At 40.2% G+C, this 27,634-nt stretch overlaps 3 protein-coding genes across 3 annotated transcripts in view; 1 reads left to right on the top strand and 2 right to left on the bottom strand.

Annotated features, from left to right (window-relative positions):
- LOC124152081 (RNA-binding protein 28-like) overlaps positions 1–4,778 on the bottom strand; it is a 56,017-nt gene extending 51,239 nt beyond the window's left edge. The window contains exons 1-6 of the mRNA XM_048380717.1: positions 4,638–4,778; positions 4,050–4,095; positions 3,411–3,583; positions 2,493–2,625; positions 1,186–1,316; positions 744–844 (exon numbers count right to left, since the gene is read on the bottom strand). Of these exons, the coding sequence (XP_048236674.1) occupies positions 744–844; positions 1,186–1,316; positions 2,493–2,625; positions 3,411–3,583; positions 4,050–4,095; positions 4,638–4,770 (717 nt within the window). The 5' untranslated portion in view covers positions 4,771–4,778. The remainder of the gene's footprint in view (positions 1–743; positions 845–1,185; positions 1,317–2,492; positions 2,626–3,410; positions 3,584–4,049; positions 4,096–4,637) is intronic.
- A 3,358-nt stretch (positions 4,779–8,136) lies between these two features.
- LOC124152083 (trafficking protein particle complex subunit 3-like) lies at positions 8,137–15,185 on the bottom strand. The gene is made up of 5 exons (XM_048380715.1): positions 15,047–15,185; positions 13,278–13,375; positions 11,869–11,968; positions 11,100–11,282; positions 8,137–10,588 (listed from the first exon to the last, which is right to left on the bottom strand). The coding sequence occupies exons 1-5, from the start codon at positions 15,086–15,088 to the stop codon at positions 10,469–10,471; spliced, it is 543 nt and encodes a 180-aa protein (XP_048236672.1). The 5' UTR covers positions 15,089–15,185; the 3' UTR covers positions 8,137–10,468.
- An 81-nt stretch (positions 15,186–15,266) lies between these two features.
- On the top strand, positions 15,267–26,520 carry LOC124152082 (RWD domain-containing protein 1-like). Its single transcript, XM_046524831.2, has 7 exons — positions 15,267–15,424; positions 16,252–16,320; positions 17,049–17,185; positions 18,650–18,793; positions 21,161–21,287; positions 23,571–23,633; positions 26,382–26,520. Exons 1-7 carry the CDS (start codon positions 15,352–15,354, stop codon positions 26,459–26,461), a joined length of 693 nt encoding a protein of 230 aa, XP_046380787.1. The 5' UTR covers positions 15,267–15,351; the 3' UTR covers positions 26,462–26,520.
- The last annotated feature ends 1,114 nt before the right edge of the window (positions 26,521–27,634 follow it).

The raw sequence follows: 27,634 nt of genomic DNA, 5'->3' as shown, positions 1-27,634 counted from the left end.
TGCACATGTTCACAAGATCTTACAGGACAGGCTTCACAAGGAATGACAGATTAGAGAAAGTGACATGAATAAACAAACTTTTTATCAATGAGTAAGCAAAACACAAGACACAGACCCCAAATTGAGGCAGTTATGAATATCCTGGACAATAAGGGGCTAAAATTAGTAATTTTCAAAACAAATTAGTAATCACCACACACAAGGCTGACTGAATGGGAGGTAACTCTGTATACAACAATGAATCACACTGGAAAAGATTCTCAATGAAACTGGGTTCTCAAGGCTAGATTTTTCAAACTCCTTCCCTTGTCACACCACCAGTGTCCAGACAATTAAATTTGTAAGATGAAGGAAGCAACACTTGATGTACAGCGTTAAATAGTAAATGGAGCAAATGATGAGTTTCTAGATATGCCAACAACCAGTCTGTAATACCATGATTACCAGTCTTTTTGGGTTGGTTTGGTTGGTTGGTTGGTTTGTTGCAGCACTCAGCTATATTCCAGCTATATGACAGCGGTCTGTAAATAATCGAGTCTGGACCAGACAATCCAGTGATTAATATCATGAGCATCGATCCACGCAATTGGGATACAATGACATGCATCAACCAAGTCAGCGAGTCTGACCACCCGATCCAGTTAGTTGCCTTTTACGACAAGCATGGGTTGCTGAAGACCTATTCTACCCCGGATTGCATGTGAAAATGAGAGGAAAAGTTTTCATGGTAACCACAAACTAACCTGAAAGGAGAGGTTTCGGATTATGAGTCGACATTTCTTCAGCATCTTCTGGGGCATCTCAGCAAACTCTTTAGACAGATGTACTGCGGAGAGTTGACAGCCTGCAACATGGCACCAGGAATACACATCAAAAACAGTGACATGACAATCTAATTGTTTCACACTTTTATCTCATCCGTTTTCTGATATGAGGGGTTGCTGAGTATTTGAAGCTCAGCAACAATTTGCCAACAGCAGCCAACAAATTTGAAACAAAATGATATTCATCAAGTAAATTATACCAAAGCTGTGAAGAATCCAGATGATTTCCAGGTTTTGAATCCAATTTTTAAACTTTCTCAATTATTTTCAAATCATACATATCAACAAGACTCTATCTTGTTGAAAATAAAATACCGGGATTCCTTCCCTGTCCCACAAAAAAATACAAGCATATACTTACCTTTAATAGTTTTCTCATGCACTTTCCTGATGGCCAGTTTTGCGTCTCGGACACACTTGAACTTGAGGAAAGCTGTTGGGACATTCCTGTCTTCTACTGGGTAGACAATCTTGTTTACTTTCTTCACATGACTGAACAGAACAAGAGTGAGTGAGTGAGTGAGTATGGTTTTACGCCGCTTTTAGCAATATTCCAGCAATATCACGGCGGGAGACACCAGAAATGGGCTTCACACATTGTACCCATGTCGGAAATCGAACCCGGGTCTTCGGCGTGAAGAGCGAACGCTTTAACCACTAGGCTACCCGACCGCCCTGAACAGAACAAGAAGGTTTACAGTCTACACGGTCAACGTACAAACATTTCCACTGTAAATCATCAGAGTTTCACTCGTTCTGATCAGCATTACCAACCCCTGGTAGTTGGTACACAACTTGTTTGTTTGTTTGTTGTTTAATGACGCACTCAGCAATATTCCAGCTATATGACAGCGGTCTGTAAATAATCAAGTCTGGAACAGATAATCCAGTAATTAACATCATGAGCATTGATCCACGAAATTGGGATACAATGACATGCATCAACCCAGTCAGCGAGCCCGACCACCCATTCCCGTTACTCGTCTCTTACGACAAGCACAGTCACCTTTAATGGCAAGCATGGGTTGCAGAAGACTAAGGAAGATGAGAGACATCATGGACTCAATTTTTTTTGCAGACAGATTGAATATTTTTAGGATATGAACTTGACAAATAAACACATAAATCTCATTCAATTCAGCAGTATAACTCTGACATAACACCTCTCAGCATGAAGATCTGATGAACCCTCCATAGAAGGTCGTGCCAGGGGAAACTCTGAGCAAACTTGACCACCCAATCAAAATGAAGGATGCTTGTTCTTGATCCAATAATAGGTCAGCTTTCTAAATTGATTCAGCTCAAGTTCTTTACCTCAAGTCAGAAAATTTGATGTCACAAAAAAATCACAGAAGACAAAATATTCCTTCACTGGTACTCCCTTTCGTGTGGAGATGCCATGGCGCTCAGAAACAACGGGGTGCATAACATATCCACAACATAATGGTGTGGCCTTTTTTATTTACACCCAGAACTGGCTGTTTGTACCAACAACATAAACAACTTCGAAGCTGCTATGGAATAGCTCTCAGATCTTCAAGCAGAGGTACCGTGCTTGAAAAACAGATCTGATTTTAAAATGAAACAAGAATTAGCAGCAAATCATTAAACATCTGCCAATGTGAAGGGCAATCAGCCTGTGATTAACATCACAGCAACATAACTAACCTGACTAAATCTGTCACGCCACCAAGGTCAAGGTCGGTGCCAAAACCTGTGAGCACCACAATTTTAGCCTTCAAGTACTTCGAGTTCTGGTTAGGACCAGATTCAGTATCCCCCTTTTCAACAGTTCTTCCAACTTGAACACACAAACAAGAGCGAATTAAAACATGTGACTATGGTAACAGTGACGCATTTAATGAAACAAATGTTTACTATCATATTTTGATCACTTTATGCTTAAAGGATCACTCATCTAAATTTTACCATCATATCTTCGGAAAAGATCACCTGAAATTAGGTGAACATAATGATGCAGGTTGTAATATACACATTTACCCATCTTCCTGAGGCAAGGGAGTTAACTGACTATAAAATCCAGTTTCCACCCTTGCCGAAGTAGGTTGGAGTTTCTTGGTTCAATCGTAGAGCCACCAGTGGCTATTATGAGCTATGTCCCATCTATCATGTCTATTTCCCTCCAATTTTCCAATCAGATTCAACCTGTCACTTGCATCTGCTTCAAACAAAATTTGGGAAATATCTTTTGGGGCCAATTTGACGGCACACATGCTTTGCAAATCCTGCAATTGACCGAAATCTGCACGGCAGTTTACGTACCGGATGTCAATTTCATTAAGCAATTTTGACTGGACTATGTATAGACTTGATAGTCCAGCCAAAATATAACTCCATAATTGCAGCCTAGTTCAGCAAGGGTGGAAACTGGACTTTTATCGTCAGTTAAAACTCTTGACTCAGGAAGATGACATTTACCCTAATTGTAAAACCAACAAGCATGGGGGTTGTGCTGACAAACCAAGGATCAAAGTCTAGATCTGGCATCCAAACCCACCTGTGTCCCCTTGTATAAGAGGAATAGTGGAGTAGAACATGTTTGACTGAAGGATACGAACTACTCACCTTGTTGTGTTTCTTTAGCCTCCTCCTGCTCCCTCTCTTCATCACTCTCGCTATCATCTTCTTTCTTGGAGAACTTCCTTGGTGGTTTCTTCCGTTTATGATCAGCAAAGCTCACCGTTAACTTCCTTCCATCTAACTGAGTTATTGTGTCTTTGGCTTTAATGGCATCCTCACTGGGAGCAAGTAAATGCATTTGATCATTAATCAGTTTAATCATGTGAATCAAAACATTCCACAAGTGCATTGCGGGGCCAAACTAACAAATACACATAGCTGAAGGTCAGTGTCACTGGCTATTGTGAGTTAAAAGTTGCAAGCTTATTTCCTCCACTAATGTCAGCAGACTGCAGCAACTGCAAGCCATGAAATACTGTGCTTCAGCAACCCTTGCCTACCGTAAATGCCGACTATGCTTGTCGTAAGAGGCGACTAATGGGATCGGGTGGTCAGGCTCACTGACTTGGTTGATGCATGTCATTGTATCCCAATTGCGTGGATCGATGCTCAGGTTTTCAATCACTGGATTGTCTGGTCCAGACTTGATTATTTACAGACCGCCGTCATACAGCTGGAATATTGCTGAGTACGGCGTTAAACAATAAACAAACAAACTATAACAGAGAATTAGATCCAACTTACATGAGAGAAAACTTGACATAACCAAACCCACGGCAGAGGTCAGAATCTGAAAGCAGATAAAGATCATGAAGAGAGATTTTCTGATAGGTAAATACATCACCTCGGGAAGGAAAATCCTATTCATATATTTAGAGCAATTTTTTAGATGGATGCATATACATGTAACATGATGTAAAAAGACAAGAATCACCTTCTCTTAACTTTAGCAAAGTGTGTGAAACAGAATGAAATATGGAATAATTGGCATAGTCACATATAAAATATACATGTGCCATACTTGTCAAATATCATGATAGATCTAGGCACCTTGTGATCTTAGTACCATAAAACACATCGATACCTAGCTTTAGAACTGCAGACAATATTCTTGTAATTGTCCCATGTAACCGTTCGGCCTCACGGGATAGCCTACATGGGTCAATAAAGAAAATGTGTCCAGCTACGTATTCCTGTGCATAAAATGAACATTACCGATAGAGTGTGTTACAGGTCTTCTCCAACAGGCGTGTTGGCCACGTGTTTACAATATCATCAGGTAAAAATGTAAACAAACGAAGATAACAGTCGAAGGCATCACGATGACATTACCTTTTTTCTTAACAACAAAACATTGTTTAATTGGGCCAATATCTTCAAACAATGTCGTCAGCTTTTCATTTGTAGTTACAAATGGCAGGTTTCTCACGAAGAGTGTTTTGCTCTTGTAGTTTTCTGCTTCCATGCTGTATTTGCTGCGGAGTCAGCATTTGTAGTCCCGAAGTTGGTTTCCGTTTACAAGACAACTTTATTATTAATTCGTTTTACAGACTGAAATACTTTAAATTGGTGTGTTCAATTAGAAATATGCATGAGAAGACATATCCTCGAATAATTATTTTTCTCATGTCCTTCATTCAACAAAGCAATAGGGAAGCGCTCATAAAATCCACACTGCCGCAGGGTGAAATACCAGTGACTCATTTACTTTTCATACATGTCTTCGTGTTTGGTTCAGTGTAAGTATTGTAACAATGTTCCAACAGAACAATGAAAATTTGGAACATGTAGCCATGCGTAATCTGCTTTGTATGGCAAAGTTATGTAGACTTTTTTGAGAAGTGAAACAATGATCGACAAGGTGAAATGGGGTTTAATGTCGCGTTCCAGGTTATTGCACGTACATTAACACTTGCATGTCAATGTGTGCGCGTGTGTGCGGCTGCTTGTACTCGTCAGGACTAATGCTGCTTTTTAGTGCTAGTCCCCTGAGATGTCATTCCTCAGTTTAACATGGATACTCTGACACAGTATACTGACTCCGAGCAGACCAGTCCTTGTTTTAGCCCCTTACTGCAGTGCGCTAGGCAGGGTAACAACAAGTACCATATCGTTTAACATCTGTTGGTTCGCGGACGGAACCACCAGGCAAGCCAGAGCTCCAGATAAGCTGCGTATCTGCGTAAAAAACGCATCAGAAATGCAGAAATACGCAGTAAGATAATATCCAAGCGTATCAAATACGCAACGAACATTACAGATACGCTACTTGTGCGTATATTCAAAATATTGTGAAGTAACCCTGCGTATTCGATTGGCAAATCAGCAACTTATTTTGAAATTAAAAACGGGCATTCCGTCAACCTTGCCAAACTCCACGATGACAGTTACATCATGATCATTTTCCATCACACTTTCTTGTGGAAGTATCGTAGTATTTTTGAGTCCTATAAAGCTCTCGAACCCACACATCACCAGTTTGCAGGGACTAGATGAATAGTGTTTTTAAATATTTAACTTAAATACCCACATGTGTAAAAACTAGTGGGTAACAGAAATTTGAATACCCAGATAGAATAGCTGATACGCAGTGATTTTAAAATGCATGGGTAAAATACCCACAACACCAAAAGCTTATCTGGAGCTCTGCAAGTGTCTGTCCACTAAACTCATCTAACTCTACGGCACTATGGAGACGGTCCTAAAGTAATCATAAGTATTTTTTGTGTACGTAGAAATAGAGAACTAGAAAAATAATTTTTTTCTTAGGATCACCACTTTAAAAGGTAATATGTCAAAGTGTGTTCGTCTGTGGAAATAGCCAAAGACAACATTGCGTGAAGACATGTTTAATGAACAAAAGTCCGTTGTCATGTGTCACTTAATGCCAACAAACAACATGTGACCAATAATCAGTCAGATCGCCTGTCAAAATGAGAGTATCTGACAAAAACTGAAACGTAAAAAAAAATCACGAAAACAAATAGAATAGCTTGTGGACAATGGTGAAGTATCCAGGTGCGCTACGGTGCCGCTATTGCACACTTACTTAGGGTTTACTCAACAGTTCAGGTGAACTACAGCAATAAGAAACAAGTTTAGGTTTACGTTTCAACATTTATTTCTCACTCTGGCATACAGATTAATCAAAACTACCGTAAAAGGCAACTATGCTTGTCATAAGAGGCACATAAGGCTAAAAAAAAAAAAAATCTTGGTTCTGAGGCACCGCCGGCATAGTCACAAATTCCACCGCACGTTTCTTTTTATTTCCATTTTAAAAAAACCCCCAAAATCCTTAAATATTCCAACTCCCACAGTAGTCAAATACTGTATTCCTAGGTTGATTGTACACAAATTTTTAGTTGGTTAGGCAACTGTTTATTTGGTTACATACTAGTTTGAACAACCAAAATAAAAAAAGAAGACACCGCCCGCCCGCACTATATTTTCAAAAACCATGCCTGAGAACCAATTCTTTTATTTTATTACGCCTAATGGGATCAGGTGGTCAGGCTTGCTGACTTGGTTGATGCATGTCATCGCATCCCAAATGCATAGATTGATGCTCATGATGTCAATCACTGGATTGTCTGGTCCAGATTCGATGATTTACTGACCGCCCTTATATAGCTGGAATATTCCTGAGTGCGGCGTTAGACAACAAACAAACAAACATAATTGATTCCATTTTCCTTATTACAGTTTCAACACTCAGCTAAGGTACCATCAACTGTTGGTTAGTTTAGTTGAGAAAATACTCTGTTTGCTTCAATAGTACCTTCAACTAAATCAGATTGAGGAACAGACTGGAATGTTACATAAAACTAAATGGTCAACTATCCAAAATGCCTGCATTTGAATTTGTCCAGAGTGAGGGAGTGAGTTGGGTTTAACACCGGTTTTAACAGTATTCCCGTTATATCGTGGCATGTCAGCTTAATGTGAGTGGAAAGCCTGAAGTGATGCAGGTCACAGAACATAATTGGGTCTACCCGGGAATTTGTCCAGACCTTGTGTTGAAGCAAGTCGTTACTGACGAGGTCCTGTGGCAATATCATTACAACTGAGTGAGTGAGTATAGTTTTACGCCGCTTTTAGCAATATTCCAGCAATATCATGGCGGGGGGCACCAGAAATGGGCTTCACGCATTGTACCCATGTCGGGAATCGAACCCGGGTCTTCGGCGTGACGAGCGAACGCTTTAACCACGAGGCGACCGGACCGCCCCTTATCACAACTGAACTGAGTAGGTGACAAAGAGTTGTGTCTGTGTCCGGTACGTCTGCTGTCACTTTTACGTTTCTTCTGCAATGTGTTTTTCCTGGCACATGGATAAATTGTTTTAATATCTTACTGGCCAAATTACAATACATAGTCCCGACATTCTTGGCTGTGGCAAGTACCGGACTCACATTACACAGTGAAACAGATGGTTGCTTTGTTGGTTTGTTGTTTAACGCCGCACTCCGCAATATTCCAGCTATATGACGGCGGTCTGTAAATAATTGAGTCTAGATCAGACAATCCAGTGATTGATATCATGAGCATCGATCCAAGCAATTGGGATCAATGACATGCATCAGCCAAGTCAGCGAGTCTGACCACCCGATCCCGTTAGTCGCCTCTTACGACAAGCAAAGTTGCCGTTTACGGCAAGCATGGGTTGCTGAAGACCTATTCTACCCCGGATCTTCACTGGTCAGTGAAACAGTAAGGTAATTGAAGCTAAGACGCTGCTGACAATCAGGCTCTTAAAGTAGTACAGTAGTCCTGTTGGCATTCATCCCAAATTCTACCATGTCTACACAAGCAAAACACAAAACAACAAAATTTGCACTGTTTATTCTCAAATTATCACTTACAATATACATTCACATTCACTCATTATTCTCACACAGAGCAACATTCAATTTGCTAAAATTGAACAAGACACATTGTCTTCATATTTCTTTTTAAAACTAATTCTAAATCAAGACTTCATATGTTTAACATACAAATGTCTTCTGTGAAACAACACAAGGAATAGGCTATTCCCAATCTGAAACTGAAAAACTGGAATGTGTACAATGGCAATAAAAACAGAATGCTGTGTATGCTAATTGGTGGTGTTGCAGGTAGACGTTGATACATAGAACGCTAGTGTTCAAAATTAAGGGGGGTCAGGGGGATCCTTTGGGTTTGCTTCTGTATTATTTGCCAACTGTAAATCATCCTTAACTGGTGTTGCTAGTACTGGTGATTCTACCACCAAGGGCAGTGTCTCTGTGGGTGATTGGATCACAACCATACGTTACAGGCATGTCTCCATTAGTGAGTAGGAAGTACACACATGTTGGCTTCACACGTGAAAATCTAAAGCCAAGAGTCCGTGAGTTGGGATTAACACAACTTTGAAGAGTTTTATGAAAATCAGCATAATGTGGGAGGAAAATATAGATCAACTTTGGAAAACTGAACCTATGATAATAGGATGCCCGTATGAGATGCAGCTTGGGACTGAACTTGAGTAAGTATGGTTTTACGCCGCTTTAAGCAATATTCCAGCTTATTACAACTAGGGGCTCCAGAAAAGGGCTTCACACATTGTAGTCATGTGGGCAATCAAACCCGGGTCTTTGCATGAGGAGTCACTGCTTAAACCACGAGGCTACCCAGCCACCCCAAATTAGAAGCCTTTGACATATTAGCAGTCTGGCTTTCTGTGCCCCAAAGTGAAGAAGGGGATGACAAGAGAGTGACGACTCCATGTAGGAATGCCATTTCAGTCGCACTGCTGGTACCTTGGGGCCAGAGTCAGTATTGACAAGAGAGTGACAACTCCATGTAGGAACGCCATTTCAGTCGCACTGCTGGTACCTTGGGGCCAGAGTCAGTATTGACAAGAGAGTGATGACTCCATGTAGAAATGCCATTTCAGTCGAACTGCTGGTACCTTGGGGCCAGTGTCGGTATTACTTGGGATTTTACAGATGCCTGTCACTCATGTCTATTCAAACAAACAAACAAACAAATATACAGTACAAGAACTGTCAATAAATATAACTATGTACACGTGATGGGGAACAACTCAGCATGTACAACATTGCAATAATACTAATGAAGAGTAACGAGGTGATGATGCATTCACGGACTTAAGACATTCATATTTGTTTATCGTAGACGAGTGTCAACCTAATTTCACTGGTCCTCTGAGTTTGTAGGTCGTCCTGCTTGAACAAGACAAACCTGTTTGCTATTTTTACATTTTCTGTCAGTTTTATTCAGTTCCAATTTGTAGCAAAGTTGAAGGTTTGAAAACTGTCTTAGAATTTAACACTCAAATGCTACTAATCAATTATGACTACCATCATCAGATTATTACTGTTCTTCAGCCGAATTTTGTAGCCTCGGCCTGGGGTACTTGCATGAATTTCAAAGCGGCATTCACGTGGTAATGGGGGTAAAATGGGATAACGTATTCACCACCTGTATTCATCAAGTGTTGAATATCATAATGACATCAGGGCTTCTATACAGCATTTGAAATGAGTGCCGGCCTGAAGGCCCGTGGCAGGTAGATTTTGTGTCGGGCAATAGTTTTGAATTTGTATGGGTCCTTATGGTTTGCAGTAAATTTATGCTGCAGTATATTTTAAATGGGGGCCTAAAGAGTTAAGTCAGGGACTGTTTCTAAAGTCTGTTGGTCCTGATGGCGTCCTGGCAATAGTGTTTATTTCAAACATTGGTTCTACATTCTAAAACCTGTGTTATCACAAGGGCTACCATCTATATGTTATGTGATATTCATCAGCCATACTCTCTTAAATCAGTTATATTACTCAAAAACAATTCAAAGAAGAAAACATTATTGGGCTTCGTAGCCTAGTGAAGAACACTTGAACCACTAGGCTTCTCCTTCACCTTACACTCACCATGCGTACATGACGAGCCGAACAGTTCCATGTATTACCATTACTAGTACCATTCCTTAGGTAGTTAGGAATATGTGACATGGAGGCTGATCTCCGTGACATGGCAGTTTAAACAATGGTCGCAAGGCTCTCATCATGAAAGCTTATCTCCAACAACACTCTCCATCACACACTGACACAAGGGCATCAATGATCATGTCTTCCTGTCAGGAAACAAATCTGAGAGTTAGTGACAGAGTTCTTTATTGCTAGTCTTCACCCGCGGGAATGGCGTCTTCTAGTCGCTTGATGAACTTGAGTCGGATTTCGGTGATGTTATCTCCCTTTAGCTGATCCTGGACAAACCTGACATCTACATCCATCTGGACCTGCACACAACACAGCAAGGGCTTACGATAAAAACTACTCCAAGATGTTAAAGAACAACAGATTAACTATAGTCACTTGAAAAATCCCTGGGTGTTTTTCAACTTCTTTTGTGCAGTATATTTATTATTTATACGACGCAAGGTTATCAAAATCAATATGAAGCAAATGTGATATATGATTTCATGTGCTCTACATCATTGATGACTTAATACATCAGTGTTCAAAGTCAAGGACATCAAATTGCGAGGATCAATGCTCATGATGTCAATCACTGGATTGTCTGGTGCAGACTCGATTATTTACAGACCGTTGTCATATAGCTGGAATATTGCTGAGTGCGACGTTAAACAACAAACAAACAAAACATCAAGGGGTCATGAGGTTTGCTCCGAAAGTATTTCAAGTGAGGGACTCCTCAATCTCGAACATAAGGCTTATGTCAAGCACCCCAATGATCCATATTCTTTGCGACAAGTAGTAGTATTTCCATGATTACAGTGTTAAACCTACCATTTCAAGAGATCCTTTGAGAACCCCACTCAGTAGGTTAGAGTAGTGGAGAGCGTTGTGGCCATCAGGAAGTTCCACAAAGTCTGTCAGGGGATTGTTCTCAATGAGCAGAGAGAATTCATCCCCCGCTGCACTCCAGTTGCTGACGACTGGCTGGATGCCCAGGTACATCTTGAATGCTACCTGGATAACAAGCAGGTACACCTTGAACACTAATTGGATAACAAGCAGGTACACCTTGAACACTAATTGGATAACAAGCAGGTACACCTTGAACACTAATTGGATAACAAGCAGGTACACCTTGAACACTAATTGGATAACACGCAGGTACACCTTGAACACTAATTGGATAACACGCAGGTACACCTTGAACACTAATTGGATAACAAGCAGGTACATCTTGAACACTAATTGGATAAGAAGCAGGTACACCTTGAACACTAATTGGATAACAAGCAGGTACATCTTCAACTCAACTTGGATAAGAAACAGGTACATCTTGAATGCTACTTGGAAAACAAACAGGTACATCTTGAATGCTACCTGAATAACAATAGGTACACCTTACAGGAACTATTATAGAGTCTTATATTTTTTTATTGGTTTATGGATCCTCTGACATGAAAAATCCAAAATTCAGAAATAAAGTCGGAATGGTAATTCTTTTTCATACCATGACAATGAAAATTTCTTTGACCCATTGTCATATTTAACCATTGTCACACTTACCCACATATACATCTTGACAGTTCATTGACACACTTACCCTGGCTACTATGTCTGCTGTTTCGCGGAAATCACTGCATCTTCCAATGTTGGCTCGGGCCAGGAAATCTTCGATGAGTCGAACTCCAATGTTATAACCCCTGAAAGATAAACACGGCATTTAGTCTATAGATAATACTTAAACAGATCACCAATGGTTAATAGGAAAGTGGAACATTCATTTTTAATTTTTTGACAAGGTAGTCAGCTGAGACAAGGACATAGAAGCTGTATGGAAAAGTTTGTTTGTTTGTTGTTTAATGCCGCACTCAGCAAAATTCCAGCTTTGTGACGGCAGTCTGTGAATAATCGAGACTCGACCAGACAATCCAGTGATTGACATTATGAGCATCGATCTACGAAATTGGGATCGATGACATGCATCAACCAAGTCAGTGAGCCTGACCACCCGATCCCTTTAGTCGCCTCTTACAACAAACTCTTCGACAACAATGACGTTAATATGCTGTTGACATTCAGTCACATCAGTGATAGAAACTAACTGTTTTAGTCCACTAGTCCTTGTAATCATGGTGATGATAACATAAAACTAAACCCTTAAAAAAAAGCAAATGTCTACTAGTCCTAAGATACTTTAACTTTCTATTGCTGCACATGTCTAATGATTTAGATTATCTTGTTTCATTGATTTATCATCCAAAACTGGCCTCCACAGGAGATATCACAAGGATGAGATCAAATGATATCTCCTAGGAGACATTGCTACAATGAAATTGCATCACTATGCATTGCAGTCCATCATGACCATGATGACATCACAATCAAATGACGTCACTAATCTCTCTGCCACTGAAGCTGGTTGTCTGTACTTTGTTTACACCCAAGACAGGTTATTACTGTTTACAAACAGAAAAAAGTTGTTTGGATGATTTTGGATGATAAAAGAGTCTCACTCGAGTGGTTTTATTTTATATCAACGCACATTAATAAAAGTCTAAATATTATTTATATATGATACGTTTATTGACTCATGTTGACATATTTGATATAAAAAAATCCACTTGGGTGAGCATGGTGAGATTCTCTATACATTGACCATGTTGACATGACTGGGTGATGTGCAGATATTAAACAACAATCCATGTTGTTGATGCATCTCCAGAAAAAAATTGACTTGCTGACATATTAACTTATTTTCTCTGTATGCCAAACCAAAATTATTATGGTTGTCCTGACAAATTTGTTTTAAGGAGGATGAGCTGTCATTAACTTAATTGTTGACAAAACATGAAATTTGCAAAACATTATAACTGATAGTCAGTATAGGTATGATAGGGTTGGTGTATTACCTTTGGATGAAACTTTGTTAGGATGAACAAACTTTCCAAAAATCCACATTGTCTATGTGATAATGTCACCCCCACAAATAATCAAATCTACCCTACTCACATCTTCTCCAGCTGCTTGTTGACTTCATCATCATTTTCATAATCTTTCATCAGCTGAGCAACAAGAGCTCCATATGTTAGTGTAAATAATTCCCCATTCTGAAAAACAAACACAATTAGATAAGAAATAAATCATGAGAGCATGATAAACAAACATTGATCAGTCCATGAAAATATTTGATCCTTCAATAACATATATTTCAACAGGAGATAAACATACTGTGTCTTCAATGTAGATCTAGGTTACCTGTAGATTTAACTGTACTTGAAACCGAATGCGCAGCGTGAGGTTTCAAATGTTAAATTTAGCGAGGTTAAATCTATAGGTATTCTAGCTCAACATTTTAAACACAGTATGTTTTTCTCCATTCTCCATGACTAAAACGTGAACTCTTTGAGTCTTTGGTGTTAGCATGGAGGCATGGGTTATTAAGTGCCCCCAAACAAAATATGGCGCTGTATATGCTCAAGCAGTTTGTTTACACCGTAATACTTTACTCGAACATATGTCAGACATTGAAAGCATGTGACAACTTCGTAAGCTAATATGAGGTGAGTTCCCCTAAAGAAAACTAAGCAAACCTTTTAAAGTTTTCATTCCACACCACACGTCAACATTATCCTGTCATATGGCTCATTGTGACGCAAAAGATATGACGTCACAGTCACATATAGAAAAATGCCGAATTCCAAGATTTCTGTTGTCCCCAAAACTTAAAATACATTCTCTTTGTAGATTTCTATCATGTTTTCTGCACCAAAAGTATTGCCACACATCCATTGAATATTGTAGTAACTTCAACTTTGCATTTTGTAACCTACAATTGTAGATATAATTACTTAAATATGTCTACCGACCATGATTAAAAAAAAAGTATTATTCTATGAATTAGATTCTGTGGTGATGCGGACGTCAAATCTGCTGTTTTAATCAGTGGGGGTTTATTGTGATTTGACAACCTCTGATTGACCAATCAGAAACAAGTAATTACCAAATTCATGGTAGAATGCTTGCTATCATGGTCATGTATCCGTTTCATAGATTATTTTCCTCTGTGTTGCCTTTTTAAATGTAATTCTTGTTGCAGTTTTCCTAACTGGCAACCTGTAGCCTCAATGAATAATGCACAGCTATTTGTTCTGGGTAACTGTAGGTTTTATTCTTTTGTTTGTGTGTTGTTTAATGCTGCATCTCAGCAATATTCCGGTTATATGATGGCAGTCCTCTAAATAATTGAGTCTGGACCCGAAAACCAGCGATTCACATCATGAGCATTGATCTACACAACAGAATATGATAACATGCATCAAGGAAGTCTGACAACCTGATCCCGTTGGTCACCTACAACAAGCACATGGGTTGCTGAAGACAAATGAACAGGTATTATAGTAATCTATAATCCCTCTAGGTTGTTAGCATGGCTACTTATTGACCAAATCTTCCCATAACAGGGTAATGACTTTCAAATAAGTTTTTGATTCCTAGATGTAAACAGAACTCAAATCATAATACGAAAACTAACGGCTAATCAAATATCAATGTTATTTTAGCCAAAAAAGATATCTTGTGATGGCATTCGCATTACAGTTGTGAGAAGAAATATTTTCTAGCGGACACCGCTGCAGTGGAGCTGCTGTTGACATAGGGTTCTGGGAATCCCTCGTCGTTTATGTAATAACTATCTACCAAACCTGCAAATCTAGTTGACAGGTGTCTTGTCACCACAAAATACTTGCATCCGTACATGTAAACAGAAAATATTGTCATACCACTTTTCTAGGATCACCTCCTCTTGATGCCTGACGTGACATTTCCCAAATATATAACTGAAAACTGTAGCAATCTCTACAAATACGTCTTTTGTATCAAAATGTACAATTCTCCTCCCACAACCGGAAGTAAGGTAATGACCGGAAGTACCACCGAAAGGAAAAAAGACAAGCGTTGTCATTGGATAGAATATTACTTATGGCCAATCGAAAGGTTTGTAACAAATGCATGCAACACCACGTTTGTCAGTGCATGGAGTTGAGGAGTAAATGCAGCGAAGCAAACACGTTAATATTTGACGAGAATGACGGATTGTAAGGAGGAACAGAAAAATGAAATCGAAGCATTAGAAGCAATCTATCCAGAAGAACTTGAAAGTGTGTAAAAGATCGTAATTTATTTTGACGTAAATTGTAGATAGTAGACACCGGTGCTGTTTATCACCCTTTCCAGAGACCATATAATATTATATGGTCTTTGCCCTTTCCAACGACTGGTACCATCACATGCCTTGACAGTCAGTGTTTTCAGTATCCCGTCTTGTGAGTCGGACCATAAGGCATTAACATGACTACACAGTACCAACCCGTAAAGATCCGGCTAAGAATTGGTCTTCAGCAAACCATGCTTGTAAGAGGCGACCAAAGCCAGAACGAGATCGGGTGGTCGGCCTCACTGACTTGGTTGATACATGTCATCGTATCCCAACTGTGTAGATCGATGCTCATGATGTCAATCACTGGATTGTCCAGACTTGAATATGTACAGACCCCCGTCATGTACATGCAGGACTAGTGGTAGCAACTAGCATACTAGTAAGCTGTGGTTGTGTTCATGTATTAATACGACACCATATGCTTTGTTTATTTGTTGTTTAATGCCGCACTCAGCAATATTCCAGTGTTGTGACGGCGTTCTGTAAATAATCGAGACTGGACCAGACAATCCAGTGATTAACATTATGAGCATCATCCACGCAATTGGGATCGATGACATGCCTCAACCGTTCTAGGGTGGTCGGGTAGCCTAGTGGAACCTAAAGGGTTCGCTTGTCACGCCGAAGACCTGAGTTCTATTCCCCACATGGATGACTTGTGAAGCCCATTTCTGGTGTCCCCCGCCTTGATATTGCTGGGAGCAGCATAAAACCATACTCACTCACTCACTGTTTTATGAACATGATAATGAGACTTTCTTCTTGCAGTTGAGAACACAGATCCCTATGTGTTCAGTCTGGCAGTTGCCTCACAAGAAACCAATGACACAGATGAAGGTAATATTAATATAACAATGTCTGTGTAGTTGGTTGACAGCTAGAACTGTTGCAAATATCTGCTCTGTTGTGCAGACAGAATGCAATCAATTATCTATAGTCACCTCACCTGTGTGTGTGAGAGGTAGGGAGAGTGGGGCTGGGGGCGTTGCATATATTAATTCTTATTTCCAAAGGGTTAGTGTTAGCTACAGAGCCTGATGTTGGCGGGTAGTCTTTATTAACGGGGGGCACGGGTAGCCCAGTCGTCTAAGGCGCCGCGGTTCAGAGTTGCGTCCCTTGGGCACGCCAGAAATCTATGATTGTGGGTTTGAATCCTGGTTCACCCCGATTATGTTTCTAGGTTTGTCAGCACCATACCCGTACTCGTGGGTTTCACCGAAGTGGTAAACATCTGAAACCTGCATCACTTCGGGCTTTCCTCCCACATTAAGCTGACACGCCTCGATATAACTGGAATACAGTTAAAAGTGGCGTTAAACCCAACTCACTCACTCACTCACTTTATTAACAGATTTTGTGTAATCTTATTAATTAGGATTATTGTCTCATTGTCTTGATTTACCTCATACAGGATGCTCCCCTGCACTATTTTATCTAGCCTGTATCATCTTGTTGTATAATGGTGGCCTCTTTACTGAATAAAGAACTTTACAATATTTACATATTGTGTATAGGACACAATTCAACGTCTAGTATGACCATGCCAACCAATATTGTACTTTCAGCCTTTGCATGTTCCTGTCGTGTTCAGTTCACATATGTGGAGAAGTATCCTGATGAACCGCCTCTCATGGAGATCACAGATCCAGACAACCTGGATGATGCAGATATAGAAAGCCTCACACAGTATCTCAATGAACAGGTGAGTCTTTGTTTTAAGACTTTGGTATGTCTCTGCAGGTATCCTTGGCTAAATTAATCTCAAAGCTCCCATGCTTTTCCTAAAATGAGGATTGGTTGGTTACAATGTCGGACCATGCTGATTGTGTGGTATCGAACCCTGGCATCATGGGCCATTGCTCACACTATCAACCACTAGTTTGGCTCTATCTGGATTGTTCACAGCCTGCTGTGATGTACCAGCAATATTGCTGACTGTTAGGCCTTGGAATTGTATGCAAATTTGTGATTGGTCATTGATGTTAACGCAAATCTAATGACACCTCGGCTCTCGTCGCCTCGAATTCTCGGCTCGGACACAATTTTTAATGCCAAAATATATGCTTGAAAAATATTTTGTCGTAGCTCTTAACCTAGCACAATACAACCACGAAGCTCCATATTTTTAATATAGATAACGATTTCCTGCTTAAACGTTCAGAATAGCACGATTTAACAAAATTCTCTCGTCAAAATCTGAAATTCATCATACACTAGGACAGTACCATAGATGTAATTTGATTGGCTGCCTTAGGTTACGTGATCACATTTGACGAATCACGAACCTTGTAGCAGATTTCGGCAAGAAAGCGTCATTAGAAACCAATTTGTTATCAATGAAATCATTTGTTATAACTACGAAAATACTTCAGGCAATGTTACGAGCGTGTAGAAGAAGGAATAAGCTTTCTAGCGATGTGTCGTATGCCAGTGTTCAATGAACGTTTTATTCAAACGAAGCCTCGAAAACGGGGGTATTTCTTCATGTTACTGAGTGGACAGCCCCTGTTATCGGGAAATGGGTTATGACAGATACTAAGTATAATTCTTTTTAAAATGCTTTTTTTGATACATGTTCTCAACTTACTACCCTGAACAAGTGTATATATGAAGGGGAAAATAATTGACCTCAGATTTCATGATCTGGAAATGTTCAACCCTGAAACAACCAGCCTGAAGCTATTTCAAATATAATCATGATAATGCAATTCATGACATGAGGTATGTAAGCTTGGTAAAAGGAACTAGTCTTTGCCAAACTGCCCAATAGTTAAGGTATCATAACGACTGGTAGAAATTTGCCATTATTTAAGGTTTTGCTATATGTTATCATTATAAGGACTAGTGGACTTAAACAGTTAGTTTCTATTGCTGAACCATATCTGATTACTGATATGTAGAATGATAAATCTGTTTTTTACACATTCAAAAATGATCCATCGTCTTGTCCAGGAGGGAGGTGTGATGTGAGTAGTAGGACACCTTGGTTCATTGTTCTATGGGGGCTGTCGGGTAGCCTAGTGGTTAAAACGTTCGCTCGTCACGCCGAAGACCCGGGTTCGATTCCCGACATGGGTACAATGTGTGAAGCCCATTTCTGGTGTTATATTGCTGGAATATTGCTAAAAACCAACTCACTCACTCATTTGTTCTATGTGTTTTCCAGGCTGAGGAGAATATTGGGATGGCAATGGTGTTTACGCTGGTGTCAGCACTGCAGGAGCGACTCACAACGAATGTGGAGGACGCCCAGCGCAAAGTTGTCGAGGATAAAGAGAGACAGCAGAGAGAATTAGAAGAAATAGAGCAGGTAATTCTGGCAGGGGAACATTGAGTCACCTATTGCCACATGGATGTACCTCACAAGTTACAATCTTAAAAGAGAATGAGCCTGCTCCCTACATCTTCCCGAGGCAAGAGAGTTAACTGACTTCAAAAGTCCAGTTTCCCCCCTTGCCGAATTAGGCTGGAATTCCTGGGCTCGATCGTAGCGCCACCAGTGGCTATTACAAGTTATGTCCTTTCTATGCCTCTCCTATTGACCAATCAGATTCAACCTCTCGTATCACTTGCATTTGCTTCAAACGAAACGGTGGCGCCCATTCAAGACGATATGACCGATAATCAAGATCTATATTGTGAAATAACAAGTCTTACATCGCGAAGTGCAGCAAATCACGTGAGCACCTTGATCAAAAACATGAAAAGATTTAGAAAATATCTGTTGACAACGAGTTAGAGGTGCACATGCTTTGCAAATCCTGCAGTTAACCGAAATCTGGATGACACTTTACAAACTGGATTTCGATTTCGGTGCGAGATTTTGATTGGACTATGCATAGACTCGTTAGTCCAGGCAAAATGTAACTCCATAATCCCAGCCTAGTTCGGCAAGGGTGGAAACTGGACTTTTATAGTCAGTTAACTCACTTGCCTCGGGAAGATGGCTCCCTATTGTGATTCCAGCTCTGATTAAGTCCCTTTTCTTTCCTTGTACCTGATGCTTGTCCTTCCTTGTACCTGATGCTTGTCCTTCCTTGTACCTGATGCTTGTCCTTCCTTGTACCTGATGCTTGTCCTTCCTAGTACCTGATGCTTGTCCTTCCTTGTACCTGATGCTTGTCCTTCCTAGTACCTGATGCTTGTCCTTCCTAGTACCTGATGCTTGTCCTTCCTTGTACCTGATGCTTGTCCTTCCTTGTACCTGATGCTTGTCCTTCCTTGTACCTGATGCTTGTCCTTCCTAGTACCTGATGCTTGTCCTTCCTTGTACCTGATGCTTGTCCTTCCTTGTACCTGATGCTTGTCCTTCCTTGTACCTGATACTTGTCCTTTCTTGTACCTGATGTTGGTACTTCCTTGTACCTGATGCTTGTCCTTCCTTGTACCTGATGCTTGTCCTTCCTTGTACCTGATGCTTGTCCTTCCTTGTACCTGATGCTTGTCCTTCCTTGTACCTGATGCTTGTCCTTCCTTGAGATTAATCCTTGCATGAAACTTTGAGCCTCAGATCTTTTACTCTGATGTGATACGTCTCTGCCATTTGGCGTTAAGGCTTCTAAATTCTCAGAACAGGTGCGCAAAACATTCAGAGAAGCATAGCTAATTTCTTCATCTTGAAAATGAACTGAAACAACTAGTTCTGAATGTAGATGAATAAGGCCACACCAATATATTGAAGGTATATTTGTGTTCTGTGTGGGTTTTCTTTTGTACAAATTAAAATTTCCCAATCAAGATTTTAAAGAAATGAAGCCAAATTATTTTAGAAAGCTGACATCTGATTGGCTCAAAGACTCATGCACCCTTCGCTTTTGATGGTCAAAGTTTACTTAACTTCATGCAAAGAGGTATCGTATCAGAGGAAAGGATCTGATTATAATATAATTGTTTGAGCCTAAGGCTGGTTTGTAAATGAGAGAGGAGTTATCTCCCTTTGACCACGTTTCAGAGATCGGGTGGTCAGGCTCGCTGACTCGGTTGATGCATTATAAATCCCTGGAACCTATAAATATTAGATGTACCAAAATTCCATCTGATACATCTATATTTTTGACACAGAAATAATCAGTAACAACAATCATAGGGAAAAAAGAATAATTATCTGTTTGTTTTAACAGTTTAACTTGGACATAGGTGGCCCAGTCGTCTAAGGCACTGTAATTCACTGTGCAGAGTTGCGTCCCTTGGGCGCATCAGAAACAGGATCATGGGTTAAAATCCTGCTTCACCATGATTATGTTTCTAGGTTTGTCGGTACCATATCCGTGCTCGTAGGTTTCACCGGAGGCACGGGTGGCCCAGTCGTCTAAGGTGCCGCGATTCGCTGTGCAGAGTTGCATCCCTTGGGCACGCCAGAAATCTATGATTGTGGGTTCGAATCACGGTTCGCCCCAATTATGTTTCTAGGTTTGTCAGCACCATACCCGTGCTCTAGAGTTTCACTGAAGTGGTAAACGTCTGAGACCTGCATCACTTCGGGCTTTCCTCCCACATTAAGCTGACAAGCCGTGATATAACTAGAATACTGTTAAAAGCGGCGTTAAACCCAACTCACTCACTCACTCACGTAGGTTTCCTCCCACATTAAGCTGACACTCTGTGATATGATTTGAATACTTTTCAAGCAGCTGCTAAACCTAACTCACTCATTTTAACAATTTGCCTTGTGTTTCAGAAACGCTTTGAAGGAACACGTGTTACAGTAGAAACATTTATGTCATGGAAGCAGAAGTTTGATGCTGAAATGGCGGAACTGAAGAAAAATAAAGCAGAAATTGAAGTGACAAGCAAGAAATTAACTGGTAGGTTGTGACTGAGAGCCAGGGAGCTATCTTTCTCTCTGAATATTCTACAATGTGCCTAAGTATACACTAGGTGCTCCTCCAGTGTTCACAAAGAAATGTAAAACACAGGAAAGTGGTTATAGTCAGTACTTCATGGTGTCTGTACACATGTGTTCGTCAATTACCTTGGTGTACCGGTAGTTGCTTTTTGAATCACACAACGTCCTGGCTCCAGGATGAGGGAAGCCAGTTTACATTGTACAAACAGCAATATTTCTCCTGCAGCATCAGGGTTCGTACAGGCTTGGAATAGTCTTGAACTTTAACGTTTCTCTTGGAAAGACTTGATTTTAAGTGTCAACCTTGAAAAGCCTTAAAGATCACCAAAATAGCTTGAAAAGCCTTGAATTTGACATATACTTGTTAATCATAGTGTTAAAACACACAAAAGAAAGTACCAAAGATGTTCAAGTGAGATTTACCACAATGATCGATTTGCGTGCCAAAGACCCTGAAGAAGTCATGACAGACTTTATTTATCATTTTGTTGGGTGAAAAATATGGAAAATATGTGATGTTCATACTGCTTTTTAGGTCTAACGACTGATATGTAGTATGCTGGATTAAATATACCGTATTCGTCGTAATAAGCGCCCCGCTCTAATAAGCGCCCGAGGCGATATTTGCTATTATATTGGCTAGTGAACAATCCCAATTAGCACCATTTCCAATTGATCAATGTACACAAGACTTATTTATTCGTGTATAATATGCACTCATGTGTTATATGCACCCTTAATTATGGGCAATTAAATTCTCGAAAATTTATCTATCGTGTATAATACACACAGATTCTTCTTTTATATCATTTCAGGTTGTCAGCATAAACCACAAAATTTACAACCTTTCAACTTTGTTTTTTTTCTCACCAAAATTATATTCTAATAAGAGCCCCCTATTTCTAATTTTTGGAGCGCCCTGGGCGCTTATTACGTCGAATACGGTAATATTGACAGACTAAGCCTAACAACTCAGCTAAGAAAGCCTGGAATATGACAGTTTACAGCCTTGAACTTTATTATTCCCTATATGTATGAACCTTAAGCATGTGCCATAGCCTTACAAACATCTACGATACACACTGCTTATCATAGAGTTCATAGGCCACGTTTTGACATAGATCCTTACACCTTTATCAAGCGACTTCTAAGTAATGCCTATCAAACAATACAGTAAACTACAGTTACGGTGTATAAGGGACTCAAAGGGAACACTTATTTTAGTTCGTTATAACCATAATTTATTATAAGTTTATATACAGCTTATCAGGGGTAGAAGATAACATATTTACTCCACTAGCCCAAACCCTTAAAAATTGCAAATTTCTACTAGTCCCAATGATACCTTAACTATTGGGCAGTTTTGCAAGGACTGCAGGACTAGTGCCAATTTCTAACGCTGCATATTTGCAGCAAATGTCCGGGACTAAAAAAAGGTTTGTTATATCCATCAGTTTGTTATAAGCGTGTTTGTTATAAACATAGTTTGTTGTACGTCACATTGTATTTACATTGCAAACAAGTTGAGAGAAAGGTATCTAATTAATTGATAATGTGTGACTAATGTCAGCTTCTGTAACACCGTCTTAGGAACATAGCTATTCTGTGCTGGTTAGACCCTGATCCTCTGCCTGTGGAGATTCCAGGTCAGGTCCCCAGGACCTCCTGCCTGTTGTTGGAACCGACTGTGATGGGGATCAGGTTGTTGGATGCTGTGACTTGGCTGTGTTGATCGATGGTCATGCTTTCAGTCTCGGGCGTGGGTGGCCCAGTTGTCTAAGGAGCTGCAATTCGCTGTGCAGAGTTGCATCCCTTGGGCTTGCCATAAACCTATGATTGTGGGTTCGAATCCTGGTTCGCCCTGGTAATGTTTGTGGGTGTTTCAGCATCATAGCCGTGTTGGTGGGCTTCAACAAAGTCAAGTCCACATCAAGCAAAAACGCTGTGATATAACTGGAATACTGTTTAATACAGTTTTAAGACACTCCTTCACTCACTCACTCATCAAGCCAAAACGCTGTGATATAACTGGAATACTGTTAAACGCAGTATTAAGACACTCACTCACTCACTCATTCACTCACTCACTCGATTGCTATGATGTAGCTTTGCTCGTCTTCACCGAGAAACAACATTTGCTCACTGAATGATCCACTGAACATTAGCAGAGAGTTGCCCCCAACACTGATCCTCCAACCCTGATTGTTTAGTTATGTTTGTGACTATCGTTCCCATGTTGCAGGCTATGAACTGTTTATGAGGGATTCCTCCATGAATGACTCCGATGTCCAGTTTCTGCAGTCAGGTAGGTCCACTGTGACACACATTATGTATTCCCTCGTTTCACCTACATGAAACATGCACCAGTGCAACCTAATATTTAAAAGTGCAACCTCATATTTAAGTCGACAAAAAAAATCTAATTTGCCACTAAGCCTTACTCTTCCAGGAAACGATATGTGAACACACTCAATACATCTAAGCTTTGTGTACCGTACTACATTACTAGTCACTGCGGTTGGTCAGGCTCGCTGTCTCGGTTGAAGTGTGTCATTGTATCTTAGTTGCATGGATCGATGCTCATGATATCAATCACTGGATTGTCTGGTCCAGACTTGATTATTGACAGACCACCTTCATATAGCTGGAATATTGCTGAGTGCGACGTTAAAAAACAAACAAACAAACAAAACTAATCACTGTTGTGTAATTTGTCATGTTTTCTTTGGCGTGATATCATCAAACAGTGGATAAGATCATGTGCACAAGTTCCTATTACATTTTGCAGAAATAATGTTGTTAATTTAAGGGAAATCATGACAGTGTCATCAGAGATCTGAGAATGGACTTATTCATGCATCTATTATTCAACTTTCATAAATTTATGGGACCTGGGTGCAACTTGATCTTGTCTTGAGCAACTAGGTTTTCATGTCAACATGCACCTGGTGCAAGTTATATCAAATCTTAAATTGAGCCCTGCCTTTGACAATGAACCACATTGGTCCCCAGAACTGCATGCTTGTCATAAGAGCAGACATAACTGAGGATTGGAGGGTAACAATGTATGACCTTGTCATCATACTCGAGTGGAGTGGGTCATAGCGCATGTTATTGACCTCTTGTTTGGCTGGTCAAGGAAAGAGTTTCTTTCAGGCTGCCATGACATAACTGGATTATTTCTGACATTGGAAACACATTCACTCATTTCATTCTCGATCAATCGCATTAAAACCAGATCATACTTCTCGCTACCGCAAAACAAAGATCTGAGGACATCCCATTACGGGTTACGTCAGACCGACCTTGCGCGAACTTTGACCAACCAATGGAATGACCAATCAGAAGGCAGCTTTCTCGTGCTTTACGGCACAAATTTCAAATTGGCGACTTCGCTTTGAAACATATTTTGACAAATTCTCGATTACAAATTTGAAACCTGAACAAAAAAACATTCTGGAATGGCTCATAGATGGTCTAGATTGTAAGGATTCAGTCGTTAAACCCGTAACTATCGTTAATACCCCATGTTTTCGAGATTGAATGATTAGAAATCACATTCCGACTGTCACTTTCATAATCTGGTAAGCGATGCACAGATTGGTCGGATGAAAGGCCGTTCTGACGTGACCCCTAATGGGATGTCTTCAGATCTTTGTTTAGCGGTAGCAAGAACTAAGGTCTGATTTTAATGAGATTGATTCATGATGAAACAGATTGAGGCAGGCAGTTAGGATAGGGTAGAGTAAGCATTTTAAGTTTAGGTACTGCTTTGTAACTGGGAATGGAACTTGTGTCAGTTATCTCTGCTTTCCCTGATGTTGCAGTATCAAATAAAACAGACCTTTAAGTTTATTTTATGGATATTGAATGAAACTAGTGTTCCATTCAGTTCATGTTTTTTGGTTTGACATGAAGGTGTTATATTCATGTGTGTTGCATTGGGGACTGCCTCCTTCGTCTAGAGGATAAAGCATCTGCCCTGAGAGTGGAAGGTCGCTGGTCGATCCTCGGCAGCATTATACCAAAAGGCATTAAAAGATGTCACTTGTTGTTTCCCTGCCTGGTACTCGGCATTGACATGGTTAAGGGGCTAAAACAAGGAATGGTTGTCTCAGAGACAGTATACTGTGTCTGAGCGGGTTATTCTTGCTAAAAGTGTGTCATGGTATATCTGTGGGCTATCTCTATGAAACTGGTATCAGTCTGGACTAGTACAAGGAGCCACACACAAACACGCATACAGGCACATCGCTTTAGAAGTGCAATCATCTTAAACATGATGTTAACCCTCCATGTGTGGTGAGGGCAAAGTGTCTGCTCAAGTCTTGCTACAACCATGTATCTAGCACAATAAGTATTAGGCTTACACCAAAGCTCCAGATCATTTTTTGAGCAATTAAGTTTTGACTCTAGGGTTTTGATTTTAATTGGGTTATTACATTTTTCATTAGGTAACCAATTTTTTTTCATTTGGCTTTCTCAAAATTAGTGAACATTTTAAGATTAAAAAAAAATGAGGTGATGTTTAAGATGTATATAACTGTTCTAAATATATAAGCTTGACTCTGAAAGTAAATTAGCTCGTAATTGTGTTTCGGAAATTAGGTCCTTTGTACGCATGCTGAAAAAGCTTCATTTGGTATTTACGCGAACTGTTTTTCTACATTTGAGTTTTTCAATTAATGCTGGGCGGTCGGGTAGCCTAGTGGTTAAAGCGTTCGCTCGTCACGCCGAATACCCGGGTTCGATTCCCGACATGGGTACAATGTGTGAAGCCCATTTCTGGTGTCCCCCGCCGTGATATTGCTGGAATATTGCTAAAAGCGGCGTAAAACCATACCCACTCACTCACTACAATTAATGCATGTGTTTCTGTACGCAAGTTAATTGAAAGTAATTGGGTTTTGAATATTTGTTTGGGGTACTTTACGCAAATACGCAGCTTATCTGTAGCTCTGCTTACACTCAACATTATGGCATTTGCTATTTGAACAAGAATCTCCAGTTGAGGAGACTGCAGCCCTCATCACCTTCCACCTTTCTGTTGCAGCTGATGCCGATACTGTGGAAGTAGACGAATCTCTGTTCCAGGATATGGATGACCTTGACCTTGACGAAGACGTGGGTTGACGTATTGTTTTATACATGTTAGAGGAATGAATTGTAAATAAATGTATCATTATTTACCTTAAAGACTCTTTTGTTGTGAAGTATCACTCTACAGGTTATTATACATGTAAACATCTGGGGTAGAATATGTCTTCAGCAACACATACTTGCCCTAAAAGACGACTATGCTTGTCAGGGTATGAAACTCCCAAAATTTTCAGCCAGACCACAGGACTGGCTAGCTGAAATACTTGCCAGCCCTGACCAAAACCTGCCTGCCCACTATAATCATATGTTTCTCAGGATAATTTAATTAAAACTTTAAATCGAATTCATTGAACATGAAGTAATGCAAGAAAAGAAATAGCAAACACTTTTTAGGTCAGATTTGTATTTAATATCCTTGAATACATCATGTAAATAATGCTTATCATCGGGAAATATTTAGAATATTTTTACATATGAAATATAACCCGACCGTCGGGCAGGGGGATTTGAAAATCTGGCAGCCCGAGTTGAAATCAACCTGTCTCCTACGGTCGGGCAGGCAGGTATTTCGAACACTGTGCTTGTCGTAAAAGGCGACTATGCTTATCGTAAGAGGCGACTAACAGGATCGTGTGTTCAGGCTCACCTAATTGTGTGGATCGATAATCATGACATGAATCACTGGATTGTCTTGTCTGTAATATTTCTGGGTACAGCAACAAACAAACTACAGGTTATTCTAGTTCCTGTTTTCAGAGTGAGTGAGTGAGTGAGTTGGGTTTAACACCGCTTTTAGCAGTATTCCAGTTATATCACAGCATGTCAGCATAATGTGGGAGGAAAGCCTGAAGTGATGCAGGTCTCAGACGTTTACCACTTCGGTAAAACCTACGATGGGTATGGTGCTGACAAACCTAGAAACATAATCAGGGCGACCCGGGATCGGAACCAAAATCATAGGTTTCTGGCTTTCCGAGGGAGGCAACTCTACACAGCGAATCACGAATCACGGTGCCTTAGACGACTGGGCCACCCGTGCCCCCGTTTTCAGAAATGTATGGTCACCTGACTGTGTTGGCGGCACACTTTGACTGTTGATTAAAGAATTTACTTCAATATTTTTGTGTTTATGGAGTTTAAAATGTAAAAACCACAGGGACTTGTAACCCAATGAAATAGCAATTTCAAGATATATGGTCACACCCA

The sequence above is a fragment of the Haliotis rufescens genome, unplaced genomic scaffold, assembly GCF_023055435.1.
Source record: "Haliotis rufescens isolate VD_foot unplaced genomic scaffold, xgHalRufe1.0.p SCAF_32, whole genome shotgun sequence".
Taxonomy (NCBI): Eukaryota; Metazoa; Mollusca; class Gastropoda; order Lepetellida; family Haliotidae; genus Haliotis; species Haliotis rufescens.
The sequence above is the reverse complement of the archived record's forward strand: the minus strand, read 5'-3'. Positions and strand labels throughout refer to the sequence as shown.